We start from the raw sequence: 20,934 nt of genomic DNA, 5'->3' as shown, positions 1-20,934 counted from the left end.
TTTTTGGAAATATCGAATTGTGTGAACTAATTCTGGGTTTATTTATAACATTGTTAGTTTCTGTTCTGTTAATTTGATGTTTCAACTTTGTGAAGAGTAAACCTTCTGATAATCATCATTTTGTTGCCTGAGGCAATATATCGCGACAGGCTGTCGGCTCTGCGCGTGCGCAGCCGCTCTGCGACACATTCATGCATAAAATTATTTTGTCCAATAATCGTTAGTGTAACACTGTGCAACAAAGAAATAGGTTTTTAACCATTTTAAATGTTTCTTAAACAATAATTGAAAAAAGGATTAGCATACAAAGACAGATAAAAATTATGATGTACGTCATACATTGATGTTGTTTCAAGGAAGTAATGCAGGATATTAGAATAAATCCTTCAATGGACATCAAACATAATGTAGTGCGCTAGTTTATATTAAAACACATTACTACTAGACGCGCCTGTTTCTGTGTTAACCATATTAAATCTACTCCCAAAATTTAACACATTTAGCCTTATAACGTGAAGCATATGGTTGAAAATGTATTTTAGAGTAGGGCGTGATAAACTGGTAGTTGGTGGTCACACCAGGGAGTCTCAAACAGCTCGTTAGGAATATGATTACGGGCAAGCCGCGGCCGCCTCGGAACAGGCATCGGTAGCTATTAACATGTTATGGGCGCGTGTTTTATTGCAAATCCTATCATTATAATTATTAAATGTAGTTTATTTTAGTTTGCCAAATATCTATAAGAAACTAAAGCTCGCTTGAACGGCTTGATTTGAATGACTTATGGGTACAAAGGAAATAAAGACTGCTGGGATACCTAGCCAAACGATCGTGAAATTCATTAGGTACGAATAGGTTTATGACAAAATGCGGGATTCGTTTCTTTAAAAAAAAAACTTGTAGTCCCGAACAATTTCTTTTTTAACTATTTTCGAACTTTTTTCTTACTTCTTTCCATAAAGAAACTCGTTTATTTCCTTGCATAGTTATCATATTGATCAATAGCCTTGTATTTCCGTTCCCGTTGTGTATCCTCGACTAGTGCCCAGCCTCGGGGCTTCCACGAATCACCATGCAAGTCGGCTCGCCCTGATCGATCGGTTTTCACGGTACCTAGTTAAGCCACTGTTTTATAGCTCTTTTAATTTGCATTAAAGGTTGCTAAGGGGCCGTCAGTGAGGGAAAGTTATGATAGAGAACTAGTTTTTATTAAGAGATTTCTTGATTAAGTTTTGACTGTTGTAGTTTCCATGGATTTTTTTTGGATAGCGACAATTTGAAAGACTATGTTTGAATTTTGTTTGAAATTATGAGGTTAGGAAAATTAAGTGAAGATCCATTGCTTTGTTTCGTTATACCTCTTTTTTAAGTTTTACCTTAGTACCTATGTATTTAGTATAAGTCATTCGTTCTTTAGTCATTATACTTTTCTCGAAATAATATGAATTGCTATATAGCTGCCCATTATCAGTGCATTCTTATTATAAGTACACAATAGATACCGATTTAGCTGTGTATCTATAGAATTTTATCAGGCTTTATTGCGTACGTAAATATTAAGATAATATTAGTACATATTTAAAAATAAACTTAGATTACATTAATTCTTGGTTTTATCAGCTTTCATTAACATTTGGCTACAGCTAAGCAACAAGTTCCGCACATCTGTTGAACCGACATACCATAAATACTTTAAATATTAAATAATATTTGTAATGTTCTACACATTTGATTATAACGCAATAAGTAGTTTTACTTAAAATTATTATCATGATATTTTTCGTATCGCCCATATTGAAACATCAGGCGGTATTCCAACAAAATCTTGTGTTTTCAATCGTCCCGAGTTCCTCAGAAACTGTTATACCAATTATGATGGAATAAGGAAGTGAATAATACTCGACACATCTTGCTCAAGTTGATCTCTGTCATGCCATGATCTAATTACTTCAATGATCACGCAACTACTACAGTCACTCGAATGTTATTCACTGTGATAATGATGGATACTTTTATAAATTTTACGTTGAACAATATTTATTATTCCAGTCTTCTTTTGATAAAGACTTATTTTTTCTTTCATTATTCTTAATTATTATCGGCGGATATTAAATGTAATATGGTATAAAAAGATAGATTGACATCGTCTAAAAATACTTTTGATTCAATAAATACTATGCGGTCTTTTAAGACAGGTGCTAAGTAATATATATCATTGGTTTTCATCGTTCGAGATAATTGTGAGTTGTTGTCGAGTTCGCACCCATAGTATGGAACTGGTCCTCAACGTGTATGAGCACAACACCGCCCACGCGCGACCCCTCACAACTCTCCACTAATTTAATTTCATGCACATACATACACATACTTCATAACACTAGGGATGGGACACCATCCAGACTCTGAATCTATTCAATTTCCGTTACTTTCAACAGAGAGCGTAAAATCCATCTTGATTTTTAGACAGTTCTATGGCTATGACAGTATTTTTTCACCCTTTTTTCTTTCCCTGTGAATATTATATTACCCAGAGTAAAGTACAAAATTAGTCATGTAACCGTATTGACATGGGGAACTAAATTCATTTACCTATCAACATAGCATAACAAAAAAAAAATGAAGAGCGACACTCTATACATATAAAATAACTTGTTACATAACATTTCTGATTTTATCCCAAGTGGTGAGTTGTGAACAGGTACATCCCTACATCCCGAGCTCGCAACTGAGTGTCGGCATCTATTAGTTAACCTTACTTAAGGTGCGGGTCACAAACATCGCGCGCGAGGAGGTGCGCCGCCGCAGCGTAGCGACGTGACCTCACGCACTGACTCATGCACCTGATCATGTTTACAGCTGCTTCAGAAACACTGGAGAGAAGTCTGATTACAACAAGTTGTATCTAGATCATAGCTTACATTGAGTCTAAAGATTATAAAAGATATATAAAACTGGACTTCCCTTACAAAGATATCATGCTGATAAAAAGTTCAATGAGAAGATTATTTTTATCTTGCGCAGTAGTCATTTCATAAAGAAAATTATCAATTATTGTAGACAAAGTTTGTTTTTAAATGAGACCTGTTCAAATAGTTTGTTCTCGTGCATACGTAGTTGGATAGTCGTCTCGAGACAATTATGTCAATAACATGCATGTTAACATAGAGAAATAGAGTATTTATTCAGCTTTGGGATGTGTACAACAATATTGACGTATTTAATAGGTTAGCTCCAAATTTTCTTGGATCACCTTAAAAAACACTTTCCAATCGAATTTTATGAAAAAATATTCAGGTATATTTTTTTGGCCCAAGTACTTTAAATTCTAAACAGATTTCTAACGGGGACAAAAATAATGAAAAAAAAAAACTCTAAGTCATATGTACCTAGTATTTGAAGTGACATTATAATTTAATTTGGCCCTCTACAAATAAACAAGCAAAGGTCCAAATCTGTAGGATCTCAAGCGGCGCAGTGACGCGTCACTAATACAACTATTACACCCGGAGCCACTTAGTCTGGCGTTATCTGCCGATAATGTGGAGCCACTAGCCAGTCAAGTATAGAAAATCCACTCCGTTGCAAATATTGGACTGACATGAACTGGACAAAAAATGACTTTATAAGAGCTTGTTCTTAATTAACTTGTTCATATGGATAGAGATATCTAAGTCATTTAATGTATAATGAATAATGGCATTCTTTGAGAAGTTTTTTTGAATACAGTTCTAAATTGTTAGACTACTTGACGTACATAACATACTTAATTTCAGGAATTAAATAAAATTGCGTGTGATTTTAAGCATGTTTACGAGTTGACCTTCTGTAAAATTCCAGTGTGCAGTGAAGCGTGTGACGTCACTTGACATGGCGGCCATCGCGGCCGGTTTGATCTCATGACGACGAGGACTCGATACCACTTTTTGTGTCGTTTTGTCGGCCAAACAGAAAGGGTAATTCTACTTTATAATATTATGTAAATCTTTTTCAATATTATTTATTTATTCAATAATTTATCTTGTGTATTGTTTTGTTATGTATATTTCAGATACATTAGATTTTATAACCAACAGCATTTGAATTCGACGCAATGAAAAACATGCAACTGTGAAAATACCTAATGCACATTATCAACCTCAACCTCACTAGTTAGCTGTACAAGAAACGACTAACAATTCCTTTCTTTATATAACGTTTGACTTCCTTTGTCACACTGAAAAGTACAACAAAAGTGAAACGTCTCGAAGATCAATGAATCCAGCCAGTCAGATGCCACACATGTGTAACCATCTGATAACAGTTATCCTAGCTCTACAATCCGGGACATTGGGAGTGACGACCGTGATCCGCAGTTTGATCAGTCAGCCTGATCAGTCTGAGCCGAGCTAGTTGATCAGTGATCAATGTGGCTCCGACACGAACGCGACACTATTGTACGAAGTGCCGAATCGATTAACGTGGACGTCGTAAACGTAGATACGGTATTGTTTCGATAAAGTCATTATCATTTAGTAGGTAAAATATATTTTAAAATTAATCTATTTATTTAAGTTTTTAAAAATATAACACTATTATAATAAAAATATCAAAACGATGCTACATTCAATACTTCTTGAAGCTACTGCGTTAATGTTGTAAGTAAAATGTGAAAATGCTTATAACCAAAACACTGTGATATTTTGAGTCTGCTGCTCTACCTAAGAATCTTTAAAACATTTCAGACATATTTCTTTAGATTCTTAGATATATTATTAAATTATTATTCAATCATTGTTTGTACAATAAAACATATTATTCTCTAGGTAGATAGCAGTCAGCAAGAACTCGTAAACCGTTGAAACTCCAAATAAAACTACCGCATCTCCCTGTTCGCACATCGCGGGCCGCCTCGCTGCGCTGCCGCCGCCGACACAGGTGTGTTCTTTGTGTGTATCAGTTTAGTATTCACGCCGCACTCACGATCGATATCCTAATACCGTCACTCATGTGCCGATTGTAATGTAATTTGTCTTTACTGTGTAGATCATAGCCTAAAAGGCGTGTGTTGTATTAGGATGTGGAGAAGGGCTCTAGTTTGATACTTCTTCGATTGGTTTACAACAGTTGTTGTAACAAAGTTTATTCGTACTGTTGTTATTTGTGCATGCTCTTCTGATAATAAGTGATTATTTGTTGCGAGAGTTGTTTACCAAAACAAAAAGAATAAATAAATTGAGATAAAACTACATTTTCGGATTTTTGATATCTTTGCAGATATCATGGTCACCGGCAGGCCACAGAAAAAGTATTTTTTCTATAACTGCTTCAATTTCTAATGCAATACAGTAATAATTCATTGTGTAGTTAATTTTAATCGGCTTCGCAAATGACGTCATGTGTGGAAAACTCTTATCAATACTCACCAGCAGCAACAGATACATTGTTCATTTGTGTTACTATGACTCATATTAAAACTTCCTTAATTAACAATTACAGCCTATTTCACACGCATATAGCATCGCTAATACAGATATGTTGGATACTCTAATGTATCAGTCCTAAAAATATGTTGAATATTTGACTTAGTGTAAAGTTATTTCTACTGACCCCTCTGAAAACGAGTCGTTAACATAAAGTAAAGTAAGACTTAATTCAAGAGCCATCCTTGTTACTTACCGACAAATAACTGAAATAATCCCAACAAAATCAGATTAGCCGTTATCTTGAAGATCGGTATAATTGTTGATTCAATTAATTTAACTTATTGATACTTTATCTGTTTCGGGAATCCCAGGAGAAACCAAGCGGTATTCGTTAGTGATGCAAGTATTTATAAAGACTAATTTTAATAACATTTCTCATTATGTATGTCATCCGATTACGTTTTTTTAAAGAATTTATTATAAGTTTCGACTTATCAAAGCAAGGAAATCTGTTATTTTGAAAATTATGCAATATCATGAATTAGAAAAGTGTTTTTTTTTATGTTTGTATAGTTATTTTTCCCTGAACCCAAGGGAACTTGTTCTAATGCCCGCAAACCTATTTAGCAATAATTTAACCTTTTTACAAAAAATTATCAAATATTGGTCACCTAAGGCATTAGTTTTTTGCATCACATTCAGTTTTTTTTGGCCGAGTAATTTGAAACATATTACCTTAGAAAGCATCCGCAATAATAACTTTTCAATGAGTTTAAATTCAACTCTAAATTGTAGGTATTACTTTCATATTTTATAATTTATTCACACAACAACAAATCCATCACATATATAACTCTACATTATTATTTCAGGTACCTAACGAATGGTTATTGAATCGCCTAAGACTTACCACACAAACTATAAAAATAACTAGGTACAATACATTACACATAGATAAGCAACAATCATATCCGGCGTGACTCTACATTTTTATTTCAATAAATGAATGATATCGTTTCACCTTCACACTTAAAATTTAAATCGCAAAAGCATTTACTCTTCAAAAGCAAATGAATTCACGGTTATAAAAACTGAAGCGTTCTTAGAAAGGGAACAGACCCCTAGGTGTTAACACAATGATGTTATAAAAGAGCAGTTGTCAGCACAGTTAGACATCAACGCCATCTACTGAAAGTGAGAGAGCTTTCATTATCACAAGAAGAATGGATAGAGAGCTAAAACCATTTATAAAAAACAAATACTACTTTTGGTTCAAATTGAGGGCTTTACACACAAGGCAACATATGTCGCCGATACCTTACGATTTTTAACTGACTTCAAAAATAAGGTTCTCAATTCCGTTGTTTTCTATTTCTGGATTTCTGACTGGAATACTGGATGAATTTTGTTGATTATTTTTTCATTTAGCGTAAAATAGCTGTCATTTGGGTCTACAAAAAAATCTTCAAGATTTTGTCATTACTAAAAGTCAGTGTTATGTTTTGATTTATCTAAATTCAATGGCAATGTTTTTAATTTGAATTTATTTTTAAAGTCGTTTACTTAAAAAACTAAGTATAGTTTATTCCTTGGTATCTACATATAGAGCTAATTACAACCTACTAGGGTTTGTCATCATGACAGTGACCGTTCATATCAGTCATAAAATCAGTATTTAAAAAAAATCCGTATAGACAAAAACACTTACATGACTCTAAAATACTTTCTAAAGCAATACAAGTCATATTTTACCATACGTCAATTTATGTAAAAAATTGTTAGTATCTAAGTAGTTACCATAATAGTTTAAATGAGTTACGAAAAGAAACCATTCTTATCTTTTAAGATTACGTCACTTGTATCAAATCATTCTTTAAAGTTTTTTCTTGCAATTCACTAATTATATTTAACTAAGTCCATTACATAATTAGGTTTGCAAGTGAACTATTATCTGTTACTGAGAACGCTATGTTTCAATTATTTGTATATTGTTTTGTGTAATGCAACATCATTAATTATGTTGTGAGAAAGTCACTCCGTCGTTACACCAACATAGAGTGGTGCCGCAGCCGGCGCAGGCGCAGCCATAGCCCACCTCACCTCTTACAAGGTAATTAAAGTATAAAACACCGCGACATGTAGCAACGACCATCAAAAATCAATCAACATAAAACGAACGACTTAGAACATTGAGTACACTTAAATATTTTTTTTAGCCATTAATCACATAACAAACCACAATCGATTTATAATCGTAGCCACAGTACCAATAAAAGATACTTATACCAGATAATAAATAAACTCGTCGCTGCGCGCGCGCAACTCAAATAAAACGACTTTACAGCAAAGCTTGTGGGGAGGGGGAAGCTTACGGGATACGGGGCGTGGCTCTATGTATAGAAAAGCTCGAGCTGCGATTGGTCGCGGCGCTCTCACAAAGCTGGGGGGGCGGGGCCGCCAGCGCCGTGTATAAAAGCGCGCGCCGCCTCCGCGCCCGCCAGTTCACTCGCCACTCGCAGTGTAAGCGCACGCGTAGCGCACCTCTATAAAGTGTATCACAAGTGTTTTCCAAAATGGTGAAGTTCGAAGGAGATTTCAGTATAAACTCTATACTGATGAATAAGCCGGCGCCCCCGCCGTCACCCACGGCCTCGTCGACAGGCGCCTCGCACTCCGAGGCCGACCTGAGCGACTCGGAGCTGGACGTGACCGGCACTGAGCCAGTCGACTGCTCCAAACCCAAGGACGACGATGACAAGAAGGACAAGAAACACGAGAAGCCCGCCTACAGCTACAATGCTCTCATCATGATGGCCATCCGCAACAGCCCCGAGAAGCGGCTCACTCTCAACGGCATCTACGAGTACATCATGACCAACTTCCCGTACTACCGGGAGAACCGCCAGGGATGGCAGAACTCTATCCGCCATAACCTCAGTTTGAACAAGTGCTTTGTGAAAGTGCCGCGCCACTACGACGACCCCGGCAAGGGCAACTACTGGATGCTGGACGCTTCAGCCGAAGATGTGTTCATCGGCGGCACGACGGGCAAGCTGAGGCGGCGGTCCGCGCTCAACGGCCGCTCCCGGCTGGCCTGCTTCAAGCGGCCGCTGTTCCCGGGCACGGCCCTGCCGGGCTACCCGCCCGCCACGTACTCGCAGCTCGTAGGGCTGTACTCGCAGCTGCTGTACCAGAGGTACGCGCCCATGCAGATGAAGACGCCGCCGGTGGCGCCGAGCGCGGTGCACCCTGCGTTCCGCGGCGAGGCTCTCGGCTACGGCAGCCTGCCCTACTCGCCCGCACTGTACGAGCGCCTGCCGCCGGGCCCGTTCCTGGGCCAGGCGCCGCTGCTGCCGGGCTCGCCGCCCATGCTGCCCTCGCCCACGCACTCAGGCTCCTCCAGCCCCGAGCTGCCCTCCCCGCCGCACCAGTCGCACCACCCGCTCTCGCCTCACATCTACAAGCCCGTCACGGTGCTCACGCGGCAGTGATCACGCATCTATCTCGTCGAGGCTTTACCAAATAGACTGACTAAAAGGTCGGAAGACATTTTTATTTATCTGTGATTTAGTTTTAGTGTAGCCAATGGACCAGTGGAGTCGGGAGGTAATCTCTGTTCGCAATATTAGCCTCGTGTAACTCGTAGCATTCCGCCATTGTACTCGTATTGTCATTATGTGTAAATATTTCCAAAGTTGTATATTTATTGAATTAGCTCATAGGATTAAGATAAAGAGTTATTATGAATAAATCTAAAGTATTGTTCACATTTAAAACTTTATTTTATTTGACCTCACCCTGATACGGAGAAGTAATTCGGATCCAGTGGTATCGACACCGGAATCCGATAAAAACAGATTAAGTGACATGAAATCTCCGTTACATTTAAATCGGGGATTAGAATAATCGGGGATTTAAATATCACCTTAAATGAGTAGAGCGTGAACAAACTGTGGTTGATGATATAATCCGGGCTCTACTTACTGCAGCACTTGTTTTTTAAACATTACCAATTAAGATCCCGTTTTGGTTGAGATTAATTCTCTGTTGGGATCGCTCTGTAAACAATGGCCGTTCTGGTTAAACATAAACTGGGAGAACTTCTCAGAATGGCGAGTCATCGGTTCCAGAAATTGGTATAATCGAATATAAACCGATATACATAAGTATACCTCAGTATTCCGGCACATGTAACACATTGCTGGGACCACTCCGATCTGTACCTACACTAAACAATGACACATCTGATCTAGATAATAGAGTACAGAGTCATTATTTACTGTTATTTGTCGCAGTTTATCGCGTATTTGCGTAGGTTATAGATATGTTTTAGATTATTATAATCACATTTCCTTATTACGCTCACAAGATACATTTTCAGCTCGAATCAGCAGTTTTAACTGAACCTATATTTTACCAACACATTTTTTTACTTTTTTGTCTCATAGATAGTCATAGACGTGAAAATCAATAATCTAAAACAACGTTGTATTAAATAATGAGCTCGTCACGGTCCTTAATTGTTTAAACAATAATGACTTTTATACTTTTTTATTTCACTTAAGAACGAATTTATTGGGTCTTTACCGAGATATCAGCGAGACTGGCTAGATAAGATGTGATGAGTCAGCTACCGTTATACGGAAGTTACATCCAAAAATACCGATAGTAATAATAATAACAAATGGTATCTCCATTTATCTGTTCAAGCAGATTATAATACAACAATTTATTTATAAATTGTTCTTCATTACGTAGAAATTGTGTAGAATGGTTTTCAGTTTTAGCAGATTAAAGTAGAAACCGAAAATTATTACATGAACATTCACTTAACACGGCTACACTTGGTCTAAAACTTCCCTAGTTCGCAATAATATAGAAAACTAATGATGAGCTTGTTTATAATTTAAAGTTTTTAAATATTAGTCAAGAAGTGTAGAAAAAACTACACAATATTTGTTAGCACATTATAGGTATTAATTTAGTTTTAAGTGTAGAGTTTGCTCTATGTTTACGTATTTAGGCCTAGACGCGACGAATGACTAGAGAGAGAGTATAAAAGGGCTAGATTATAAGACTAGTATCACTTGCATCATTGACTAAACCTTCACACTCATACATTTATCATCATATTTGAATTTCCTCATGATAAACACTAATTTGTTTAATGCTACCGAAATAAAGAACAATTTAAATATTTGGAAGCATGATGCATGCAAAACTATATACATTTAGATATTTTAGGTTTAATATACTTGTAGGTAAATTATGGACGAGCATCACGCTTGTTCTTGAAGCGGGGTAGGTAGAGTCAGTGATTTGTGCTGCTTCGGTTTTAACATGTGCTTGCTGAGGCGGGGTTGTTATTTTCACGCATATTACTTGTATGTATGTTAGTTACTTTATTATCTCATATCTTTTTCACGGTTTGGCGGAATTACAGCTATGGTTATTTTATTTTATTTATTTCACGTTTCTTTATAAAGCTATTTATATTATGAAAACAGGTAATGCTACAGCTTATAACTAGTTGACATCGAAATGTCCTTTGTATTTTAATTTATTGACTGCAATAACAAGTCATTTCTACCTAAAATAAAAGCTAGGTAACATAAAGAAATGAAACAACAATTTTCCTCATTGAACAGCAAATAAAATTAATGTATTTTATATAAAAACAAACTTCAATCCAATAAAACTTACAAAAAACAGGAGTCTATTATTAAAAGGTCAAATATAATGAAACACACAATTACTTAGAGAATTCAAATCGACGTCTCAATTAAAGTCTTTTCATAACAAGGAGTTGGTTATCAAGCGAGAGGTAAACATTCGTTTATAATGTTATTATAACAGACAAACAAACAAATTGCAGAAGAAAGGCTCCGGTCAAAACTGATCAGCCAATCACTCGTTACTTGTTAGTTAAATGTTACTGTCAAGTTACAAACAAGTGGTCAGAAATATAAAGATTATACAAGAACAGGTTAAATTCCGCTTTGGAATCGAAAACGGTTTCTTATGGTATGTGTTTTCATAGTATTTTCATATTCTGAAGTTTTTTAATGATGTGACAGTACTGTGGCATGCTAAAGAGAAATTTGTTGTTAGTGTATTTATAGATATTGAATACATTCTTAACAAATAAAGAATTAAGGATTAATACTTTAATTACTTATGCGCGGTGCCACAAAAAAGAACAGTTATTTTTGTGATACTGAATTTCGCCTAAAAATAGAATATGTTTTATAGTTAAAACCATCATTGTTAACCGTCAATTTCACTTTTAAAAGATAAATTTAAGGAATTAAACTCTCTATTATTTTGGTTTAGTGAAAATATATCTTATGCAATAGCACGTAGTAATAGTTCTACGAAACATTGATAAAGGACAATTGTTTCCTACAGCACATTAGCGTTATAATTTCTGTATATGTACATATGACATACCTATCAGAGATAACTGATAAGATACTATCGATATCCGAATTAATACGACATAATTATGATCAACGAATATTCAGGAGAAAAATAGTTGTAAAGTGGTCTCTTAAGTTTACGCGAATGTTACATTGAAATGAAACTACTTTTACGGATTTTATCGCGGTTTGTTTTAGATTTTAGGAAAACCGCGATAAGATCGGTAAAAGTAGTTTCATTCCAAAATGGTTGTAGTTTAGTACGTTGAAACGGAATTTTTTTCATGATGATAAACTAACCTTGTTAAAGTCACGGATAGGGAATCCGGATAATTTAAGATTGATAACTGCAATCCGGAAAATTTCAGTCCCGGTAGACAAACTTAAAATTCTAAGGCCATCCCGGGGACACGGACTCCTCTTTGTATATTCCGGGATTGAAAATAATGTCAGGAATTTTCTTTTTCTTCTTCTTTTCTATTTCGTTTTCCAGCAACAAAATATAAATCTTGTTGAAGTGTTATATTGTAGCAATGGTGAAAGAGTAGTTCAATAATTTTACTTGAAGAAATCGTTGAAGATCCCTTCATCTGAAATATGCCTAATATATACATGGCTTCATTGTTTGAATGTGCTTGAACAGAATAATAATGTATATGTTTAACAAACTCTAATTTTACAAACTTCATCGCTCAATTTTTAACTTCAAATTGGTGTTTTTAATAGAGTAATTATTGGTCTTGAAGATATTTGTCTTTTTTTTTGTCATACACATAAATATAATTCGAATAAATATACACGTTGCATTTTCATGAAAAATGTTAACATAAATAATCTATATCTATACTAATATATAAAGCTGAAGAGTTTGTTTGTTTGCACGCGCTAATCTCAGGAACTTCTGGTTCAAATTGAAAAAATCTTTTTGTGTTGAATAGATCATTAATCGAGGAAGGCTTTAGGCTATAAACCATCACGCTGCGACTAATAGGAGTGAAGATACAATGGAAAATGTGAAAAAACAGGGTAGGTATAAATCATAACTTATATCGTCCACCCACGGGGACGAAGTCAGATAAGTGGTAAATTTAAGAAAGTGGTGGAAGGTAGACGCAACTCTACACCACGAGTTAGATCTCCAGATCACCGAAAAGTTAAATGTCTCTCCTTTTTTTCCAAAATGACCTCCGTCTTATCTCTCCCGACCTTGTTCTACCCAAAACACAAAAGACTATTTAATAATCAAATCGAAATAATCATTTTAATCTCAGTTATAAATAATACTTATATATTATTGATCGTTTTGATAACATTAGCGTAGAAAATATATCAAATATAGCATTATATAGTACGGACTTTATAGCGATCACATGATTCAATGTCAATACATGTAGAATAAACGCACAGTGTTGTATGTACACATGTTTTCTTATATTTATGTACATTTATAAAGGTGTTTAATTTGCCGGCACGTGTATATTCGTGAAGGTCCTCAAAATGTCTCCTCCTGATAGTTTTTTTAGGCATAAGCATATAATTCTAATACCTTAAATATTTATAGACTTTAGTCAATTTGTGAATATCCTAAAAATAAGTGCTATTACAGCCTACTACTAATCTTACTAATAAATAAAGTATTTATTAGTAAGATTGAAAGAGTATCGATTTTACATAAATATATAATAATTAGGAAATTCCTTTTCTCTCCTACTTTTGCAATGCCCATGTAACATGTAACATTATGGTATGCAATAAAGAATTGAATTAAATTTAATTGAGTTTGGCATCAAACATACACAAACTTGACTCAAGAAAACAAATCACAAATTTTCACTCAGTATTATTAAAATAAAAATATAAACAACGCCGTACAAAAGCGATTGTTTAGATTTATTAATATACCTTGTTAGAGTATATCAACAAGTGCTTATCGGATCACATTTAAAATAATATTTATATGCAGATATCGCTACACGCAGTACGTTGATTTGTACCGAGATAGTATAATCCCGTCGTCGATCCGGATCTGATTGTGTACATGTTTTACGTCAAAACAGTACATCACCGTCACATATCGGGTGACTTGAAGTCATTACACGTTGTCAGCGGAATCAGAACTCGGCAGGTTGAGGAGGGCTGCGATAGTTGATTACAATATATTGCGCACATTGTACAGTTTGAAACATTCAAGCTAGCAAAGATGCTAGCAGTACTTGTAACACTACAAACATTTTTTATTGTCCTTTAATATATTATAAGAGTAATAGAACGCAAGTATTGCATTACTGGGCAACATCTTCTTCCCGTAAACAGAAAAATTGAACATTGAACACAACCCTTGCTCACAGTCTGGATTTTCATATTGGGAGGGCAATCACTCGATTTCTTTACTGTATTTTCCTTTATTTTTTGTCCTGTAGTTACGTTACTGTTTTAACTAAATAATTATCTCACTAACAATCTTCCAAAAATATTCAAATGTTAGGTAAACGGCGTCGCATTAGGCAGTTCATAGAGCGTGTGTTTAGCGGTATACACAATGCTGTGTCCGCGACATGTATGTTGGTACATCGCTAAATACTGAGTTGACATAATAACTGGTGTTCATGTAAATAGCTAGCTGTTCAGCGGTAACCGTTATTTTGTCACAACTGCTAACAATTGTATTCGGATAAATTATGTAGAGTATTGTAGAGCGACTTCTTTTCTCAAAGAACCTTTTAAACTGCTAAAATTAAAAAGAGTTTTACGGTGTGAATCTTGATCGAATTGTATTTTAAATTAAAGTAGGTATATCTCTCACCTGACGAAGAAGCATTAGAACTATAGGTTTTACATTTAACTGAAAATTTATAAAGGGTCAGTCAAGGGATGCTGTTCTCTATTCCGTAAATCCAAACCACGCTGAAGACTGACTACCAGCATTTACATAATAAGACTGTCTACTCTCTTTAAGTAGAACCCTACGTTATAAATAACATTGTACCAGGTAGGCCATAAGACTGGCCCTAGTCCTGTCTGCAAACATGTAAAAACAGTAGTGGACTAGCAGACATGACATTTGTTAGGACAACCACAAAAAGTGAGGTTCGCAGAAGACGCGTCGTGATGGATGGAGCGGTGGCTTCCAGCTGACAGTGCTGTTTGTCCGACAAGCGGCTGTATTCAAATACAGGTACGGAACTGTTAGCGAGACTGTGGCGCAAGCTGTAAGCAACGGATACTGACTTATTTCTGTTATTGTTAAAACGTAATACTCTCTTAATTTCTCGTATATAATAAGTAATTTGAAATATAAGAGCATAATGCGTAAAGTTAGGTTAGTTTTTATAGAAACGATCGTGTGGATGATGCTTTATCTAATGATGCAAAGGTTTACTTGACTAGTTTCAGAACCAACTGGAGTGCTTAATCACAAGCAATTGTAAAGTCTTAACAAATGCTTAAGCGCTCGCAACTATATTCATATATGTACATTTATAATTTGTTCTCTTCATCTAATTTTTAAGATCATAATACACGGTGATTTTTAGTCGTCTTACAAAAGCAGCCCAGTTCATTTATCCAATGACTAGAACACGTTCATGATAAAAAAATAGGTATTTATGAGATTTTAATAAATATTTTAATAAATTGAGATTTTAAAAAATATTTATTTATGAGATTTTAATAAATATTTTAATAAATTGAGATTTTAAAAAATAGGTATTTATGAGATTTTAATACATTTAAAATCTCATATATATATCTATTTTTTTATCATGAACGTGTTCTAGTCATTGGATAAATGAACTGGGCTGCTTTTACATATCTCAAGTTGAACATGATTTTATTTATGTAAGAACTGTTGGATAATACGTTCACAAAAAACCTCTGTCCTTCTGTGACTTGTACCACCCTCCACCAAATGATGGATGTAGAGTCGACGTTAGCACATTGCAAATTTCTATTGTGCTGTAGTTGAGTTGTAAGTAGCTGTGGCTAGACTGGTGTCTGACACCTTGTCTCTCTCGTACACTTGTGTCACACGTCTCACCACTGTGAATGATAACAATACACCGGTGTTACTGTTTACCAGACTGCTACTATATTTGTTACTGTTTTAGCCATGTTTTGTTAAGTTTCGCCTCAATTTTTTGTGAATTGTTTATGTTGTTTTAACTTAATTTTAGATAAGAATTTATTAATAGTAAACCTGTATAAATTTAACTTTCAGGTCCCTTTTTTCATAGTTTTTAGATAGATTTCAAAATAATATTGTTTATCAATCGAATATGAAGATAAACTCATTAACGTGGTTAAGGAGTATGGAATTCCTGGCTAATGACGTCATTTGTCGGTAATCAGAGAACCCACTGATGAGTGACGTCACTAGAGATTTCAAATTACTGCAACAAACGTCTTCATTTCAACGCAATAAAAAATATGGGTCGTATATTCTTTTGGAAATCTATATGACGGACTTATTAGATTTTCTACCAAAAACCCGAATGAAATTCATTGAAGCGTATAATGTCAACTGCAAAATTAATTCACATTTATATTCTAAACGTTTTTCATAAACATTCACAAAATAAATATGCATGGTTATTTGATATAAATATATAGTTACCATTTAGATTATCGCTAATTTAGTACATTTAATGGAACCTTAATTGTTTATTCAACAGCGCATTTATTACTGAATAGTGTGACTGATAATAAATTGAAACAAGTGTTGTGAATGCTCAGTTTTAAATAAGAGTTAGGTCTTCGATATCGTCTGTTCATTGCTATAAGTTATGTTTGACCGCTTTTTGTTTAAACTGTCTTATGAAAGGTTATAAAAATACAGTTTTTGATGCAATATTTGAGCGGATACAGACATTAGTAAACATTTGTGCAACGTTAATTGCTATCAATTTTTGTAGGATACTAAATATTGTAGATATATCTTTTGGTTTTCAAAATATTTTTTTTGTCTTTGTCTTATGAATTCCATATTAGTTTTTGTCAATGAATAAGACATTGTATTGATTTTAATGCATCTATTGTTAGTTTCGTTTCCTAGTTAGGGTTGTCTCGAGTGTGAGTAGGTTGATCAACCAGTAGACTCGCGGTCCCTGGAGAGCGATCAGTCTATCTTCAAGGCGAGCTCGCTCCGGGGTGGGCAGTATTTTAGTGACGGTTGTCTTGAATGAAGAATTATGAATGATTAATGTTTTATTGATAACGCATTTGGGATTTTCCGAAATTTTACGGTTGAAAAACTTCGCGTTGAAGATAATCTGTAGAAAAAATGTAAACAAAAGATGTAAAACCAAAAAAACAGGTTTAGTTTACAAAAAAAAAAGTTGTGACGACAATTACTAAGTTAAGGACGTAGAATCACTTAAAAAATATGTAAAACACAGGCAAGCGAGTAATTTACTATCTGTACCTAATAGTTTAGGCTATTTTAAGTTCCTAAAATGTTAACATTACAAACATTCGTTCTGAGTTTGCCTTCACCGTTCTTGATTTCATGAACTTTTCAAACAAGGAGGCTGTAAATGCGAAAAAAAGCAACAAAATTTAACATTTCCTTTTTGAGTAGAGTTAAATCTATTTAAATAATATTAATCATTTAGTGTGCCACGTTCACGACAGCCGTGACCAAACCTACAAGAGTTGTCACCGAGGACGTACGTCACGTAGGTAGAGATCTATCGGCCTCTGGGGACCTGTGTCGAGAGGGCACTCTGTCACTATATTATACTCTTCAGGTAATAGTGCAATTTACTTTATTTTTATTTTCTTCTGCTTCAAATAGGGGAGTGTTGTCAGTACGTCATTATTGTAACAAAAAAGAAAATGAATGTGCCAACAGAACTAACAAAGCCCTAAAAAGCTAAGTTTGGCTTGAAACAACTTTGCACAGGTTTGTAGGTAGCTCATTAAGTAAAGGAGATTAATGCGATGATCATTGAAAGTGAATGCATGTTGATCAAACAAACTATAAATGTTACACACATGTATGGTAAAGTTTTAAGTTATCTATTGTTTTAGCTATATTTGCAAATAGGTACGCAATTATATTTGATAAAATAAACTTAATGTACTTGCGTCATTACATATCTACGAGTATTATGATAATATTGTTTCACAACTGTTTATAAATTAGGCAGAAATACAAATTGTTATTTTCGTTATCAATACAATAACATGTTAATTTAACATTTAGGGAAATATCTGTATCTATTCTGAAGAAAAGAATTTTCGGAATAAAACAAAAAATAGAAATTTTACTACAGCTAAGGATGAGAAACGTGTGAAACTCACACTTATACTGAAACATATAAAGTGAAAGTGTCGTCCGCATGACCTGGTACCGATACCTAATAAAGCAATATTATTTCTTATAAGTGTATATTTTTTTTAAATTCTGTAAAGATGGTGTTTTAAAGGAACTAAGTTTAAGCGTGGTGGTAGAGTCTCTGTTATTGAAACAAAACAGTCACCATCCATAGAGCAACAAGATGGCCGCCCACCACAGCTTAAGCAGACACTGCAGGAGTTGCCACGCTGTCACAATGATAATACTCGTAATATTTCTTTAAGATAGGCAGAACCCAAATCTAAATCAAGTGTGTTTTTGACTCGCGAGCGAAACACCCCAAGGATAAAAGGTTTCTTCATAATTTCTTATAATGAAAACTTGAAATCTATAACGTGAAAACAAATTAACAAAAAAATATAAAAGAAAATTTATTGTAATAATCTGACTAATGCATAATCAAAAAAATAATAATTACATAATTCAGATGACGTAATCAGTCAGATTTTAAGACACCATAAAGAACATCACTATAACATTATCCCGTGATCCTTTCCTAACCGCTTTGATTCACAAATTTCTTATCAACAAATAAAAGAGTGTAAACAATCTATCCTTAAAGATTCCCTTGAAGACTGTCTAAAAATAAGGAAAATGAAACTAATTCGCAGTTTACCATAGATAACTACACCTGCTAGCTGAATGACTCACAGAGTGGTCTGTTATCGACAGGTTATGATAAAACAACGGTTTTAGAATTATCATTTAATTTATATGATGACACTCATCTGGGATTTCCCGATCGGAGACGAATAGTACAGCACTAGTCACGGAGAAAAAATCTTGTATAATATGTAAGTAACCTAAACAGATGGATTTTATACTGAGCTGATAAATTTAAAACATAAAAAAACATCTGAAATATTAGCCTACATTATACTAATATTATAATCTGGATTTATTATAAAATGAAATTCAGAATTCAGTTGTGTCTTAATTCTGATTCATGCATACATTATACCGAAACTATATAACTTCTTTTTTAAGGTTTTGGAACCAAAGAGTAAAACGGAATCTTATTCTGTCCGTCTGTGATCAGGTTGTACCTCATGAACCGTGGTTGTAATTTAAAATTTAAACAAATTAAGAACTCTATTTCTTACAGAATATATGTTAAATTACGATATATTCTGTCGTTTTTATTAGTTATTTTTTCCTTAATTCTTTGGTCAGTTGTGTAAAAACGTTCGCGTCTGTATCTCTAATCCATTATAATCTAGCAAATAGTGTGAGCCTAAGTAGTTGTTGATATAAAATACGTTTTTGTTTAATCTAACGTCGCTTTCGACGTTATTACAAGACTAGCTGTTGCCCCCGACTTCATCCGCGTGGTTAAAAGATATAAGTTATGATTTATATCTACCCTGTTTTTTCCACATTTTCTATTGTATCTTCGGTCTTATTAGTCGCATCGTGATGGTTTTTAAAATAGCCTAAAACCTTCCTCGATGAATGATCTATTGAACACAAAAAGATTTTTTCAATATGAACCAGTAGTTCCTGCGATTAGCGCGTTCAAACAAACAAACAAACTCTTCAGCTTTATATATTAGTATAGATTGGCATATATATTATAATATATTTTTAATAGACAGGTGGATTTTCGTGCTGGTCATCTGGAATAATATCATCGACATGTAAAATTAACCCTTAGTCCCCAAAATCTAGAATTTAAGTTACAATAAGTGCTACCCACCTTGTTGACTAATACCATTTGATACGAAGCTTCTAATCGATATTCATAACGACGCCACTGTTAATTATATTGTTGTACAAATCTTGCGTACGTGATCGCTTAATGACCATTCTGTGGTCAACAGTTATTTTTAGAGACCTAGATTCAATTTGGCTATAATGACAGACAACACGTTCTATTAGATTAACATTTTAGATAATTACAACAATTCGTTTAATGTTTTTAGGAAAGTAATAAGTGTACTTATCTACTATCATTATTCTATTTCGCCATTTAAAAAATAAAATCAGAACCAGAAGTAGCACTGTTAAAACTTCAAATAATCATATGAGAACGAGTGTTTCTCCGAAATTGCGTTCTTTGTCTGATTCATATGGCGTAATTTTTTTTCACATTTAAGCTTATAAAACATACTTTTCCGAAGGAAGATAACCTTAGATACAATGTCTGAAAAAGGCACACTTTTTGATTAAATGGTTTCCGAGATAATTCACTTAAAAATAATATTTGAATCAGAATTAGGGATGGAAATGAAATTCTAGTTAGAATAATCAGTCAATTATTTATTAAAATCACAGTAATTACACACGATGCTCATAACACGTAAATCTAGTCAATCAAAGCATGATATGACTCTTCAAAATATTCTGTGCAATTTTCTTCTTCTCTCTTTTTTCTTCCTTAGATAGCACTAGTGGCATTTGTGTGTACTATATTATAAAAGCGAAGATAACAATTTAATTAATTCTGATTAATAAGGTACTTTTACTATATGAATCAGACACACATCAATCAGAATTTTGCTCATTAACATCGACAAATCATCACACGTATGCAATTAAGGATTCTTGTCTTTACATACGATTCTGTTCCCCAATGGCATTACATTTCCCACAGATTCATGTCTGAAAATCATATACCTTAATTATAAAAATGAACATAATAATCAGAAACACAGGTGTACCAAGGCTATATGAGAGATATTTACCTTTTTATCTCCGCGATTTTACTTATCAGCCACACGTCACGTCGCGACCACGTCAGCCGAGCCCCTGACTACCC

General features: G+C 34.5%; 2 protein-coding genes across 4 annotated transcripts in view; both read left to right on the top strand.

Annotated features, from left to right (window-relative positions):
• The first annotated feature begins 4,179 nt into the window (after positions 1 to 4,179).
• LOC113497116 (3-oxoacyl-[acyl-carrier-protein] reductase FabG-like) overlaps positions 4,180 to 20,934 on the top strand; it is a 66,272-nt gene continuing 49,517 nt past the window's right edge. The window contains exons 1-2 of one of the 3 annotated variants that reach the window (XM_026876501.1): positions 4,180 to 4,481; positions 4,803 to 4,914. The gene's annotated coding sequence lies outside the window, so the exon portion shown is untranslated. Of the gene's footprint in view, positions 4,516 to 4,802; positions 4,915 to 20,934 lie in introns of all 3 variants that reach the window. The other 2 variants (XM_026876502.1, XM_026876500.1) reach the window with 2 other exon arrangements.
• LOC113497115 (fork head domain transcription factor slp2-like) lies at positions 7,766 to 9,178 on the top strand. The gene has a single exon (XM_026876499.1). It carries the CDS (start codon positions 7,976 to 7,978, stop codon positions 8,891 to 8,893), a length of 918 nt encoding a protein of 305 aa, XP_026732300.1. The 5' UTR covers positions 7,766 to 7,975; the 3' UTR covers positions 8,894 to 9,178.

This window comes from Trichoplusia ni, chromosome 9 (genome assembly GCF_003590095.1).
Source record: "Trichoplusia ni isolate ovarian cell line Hi5 chromosome 9, tn1, whole genome shotgun sequence".
Classification (NCBI taxonomy): Eukaryota; Metazoa; Arthropoda; class Insecta; order Lepidoptera; family Noctuidae; genus Trichoplusia; species Trichoplusia ni.
Note: the sequence above shows the minus strand (reverse complement) of the source record. Positions and strands in the feature narration are given on the sequence as shown.

Coding starts and splice junctions, on each gene's coding strand:
- LOC113497115 (XM_026876499.1), top strand. CDS start 7,976: ATGGTGAAGTTCGAAGGAGATTTCAGTATAAACTCTATACTGATGAAT.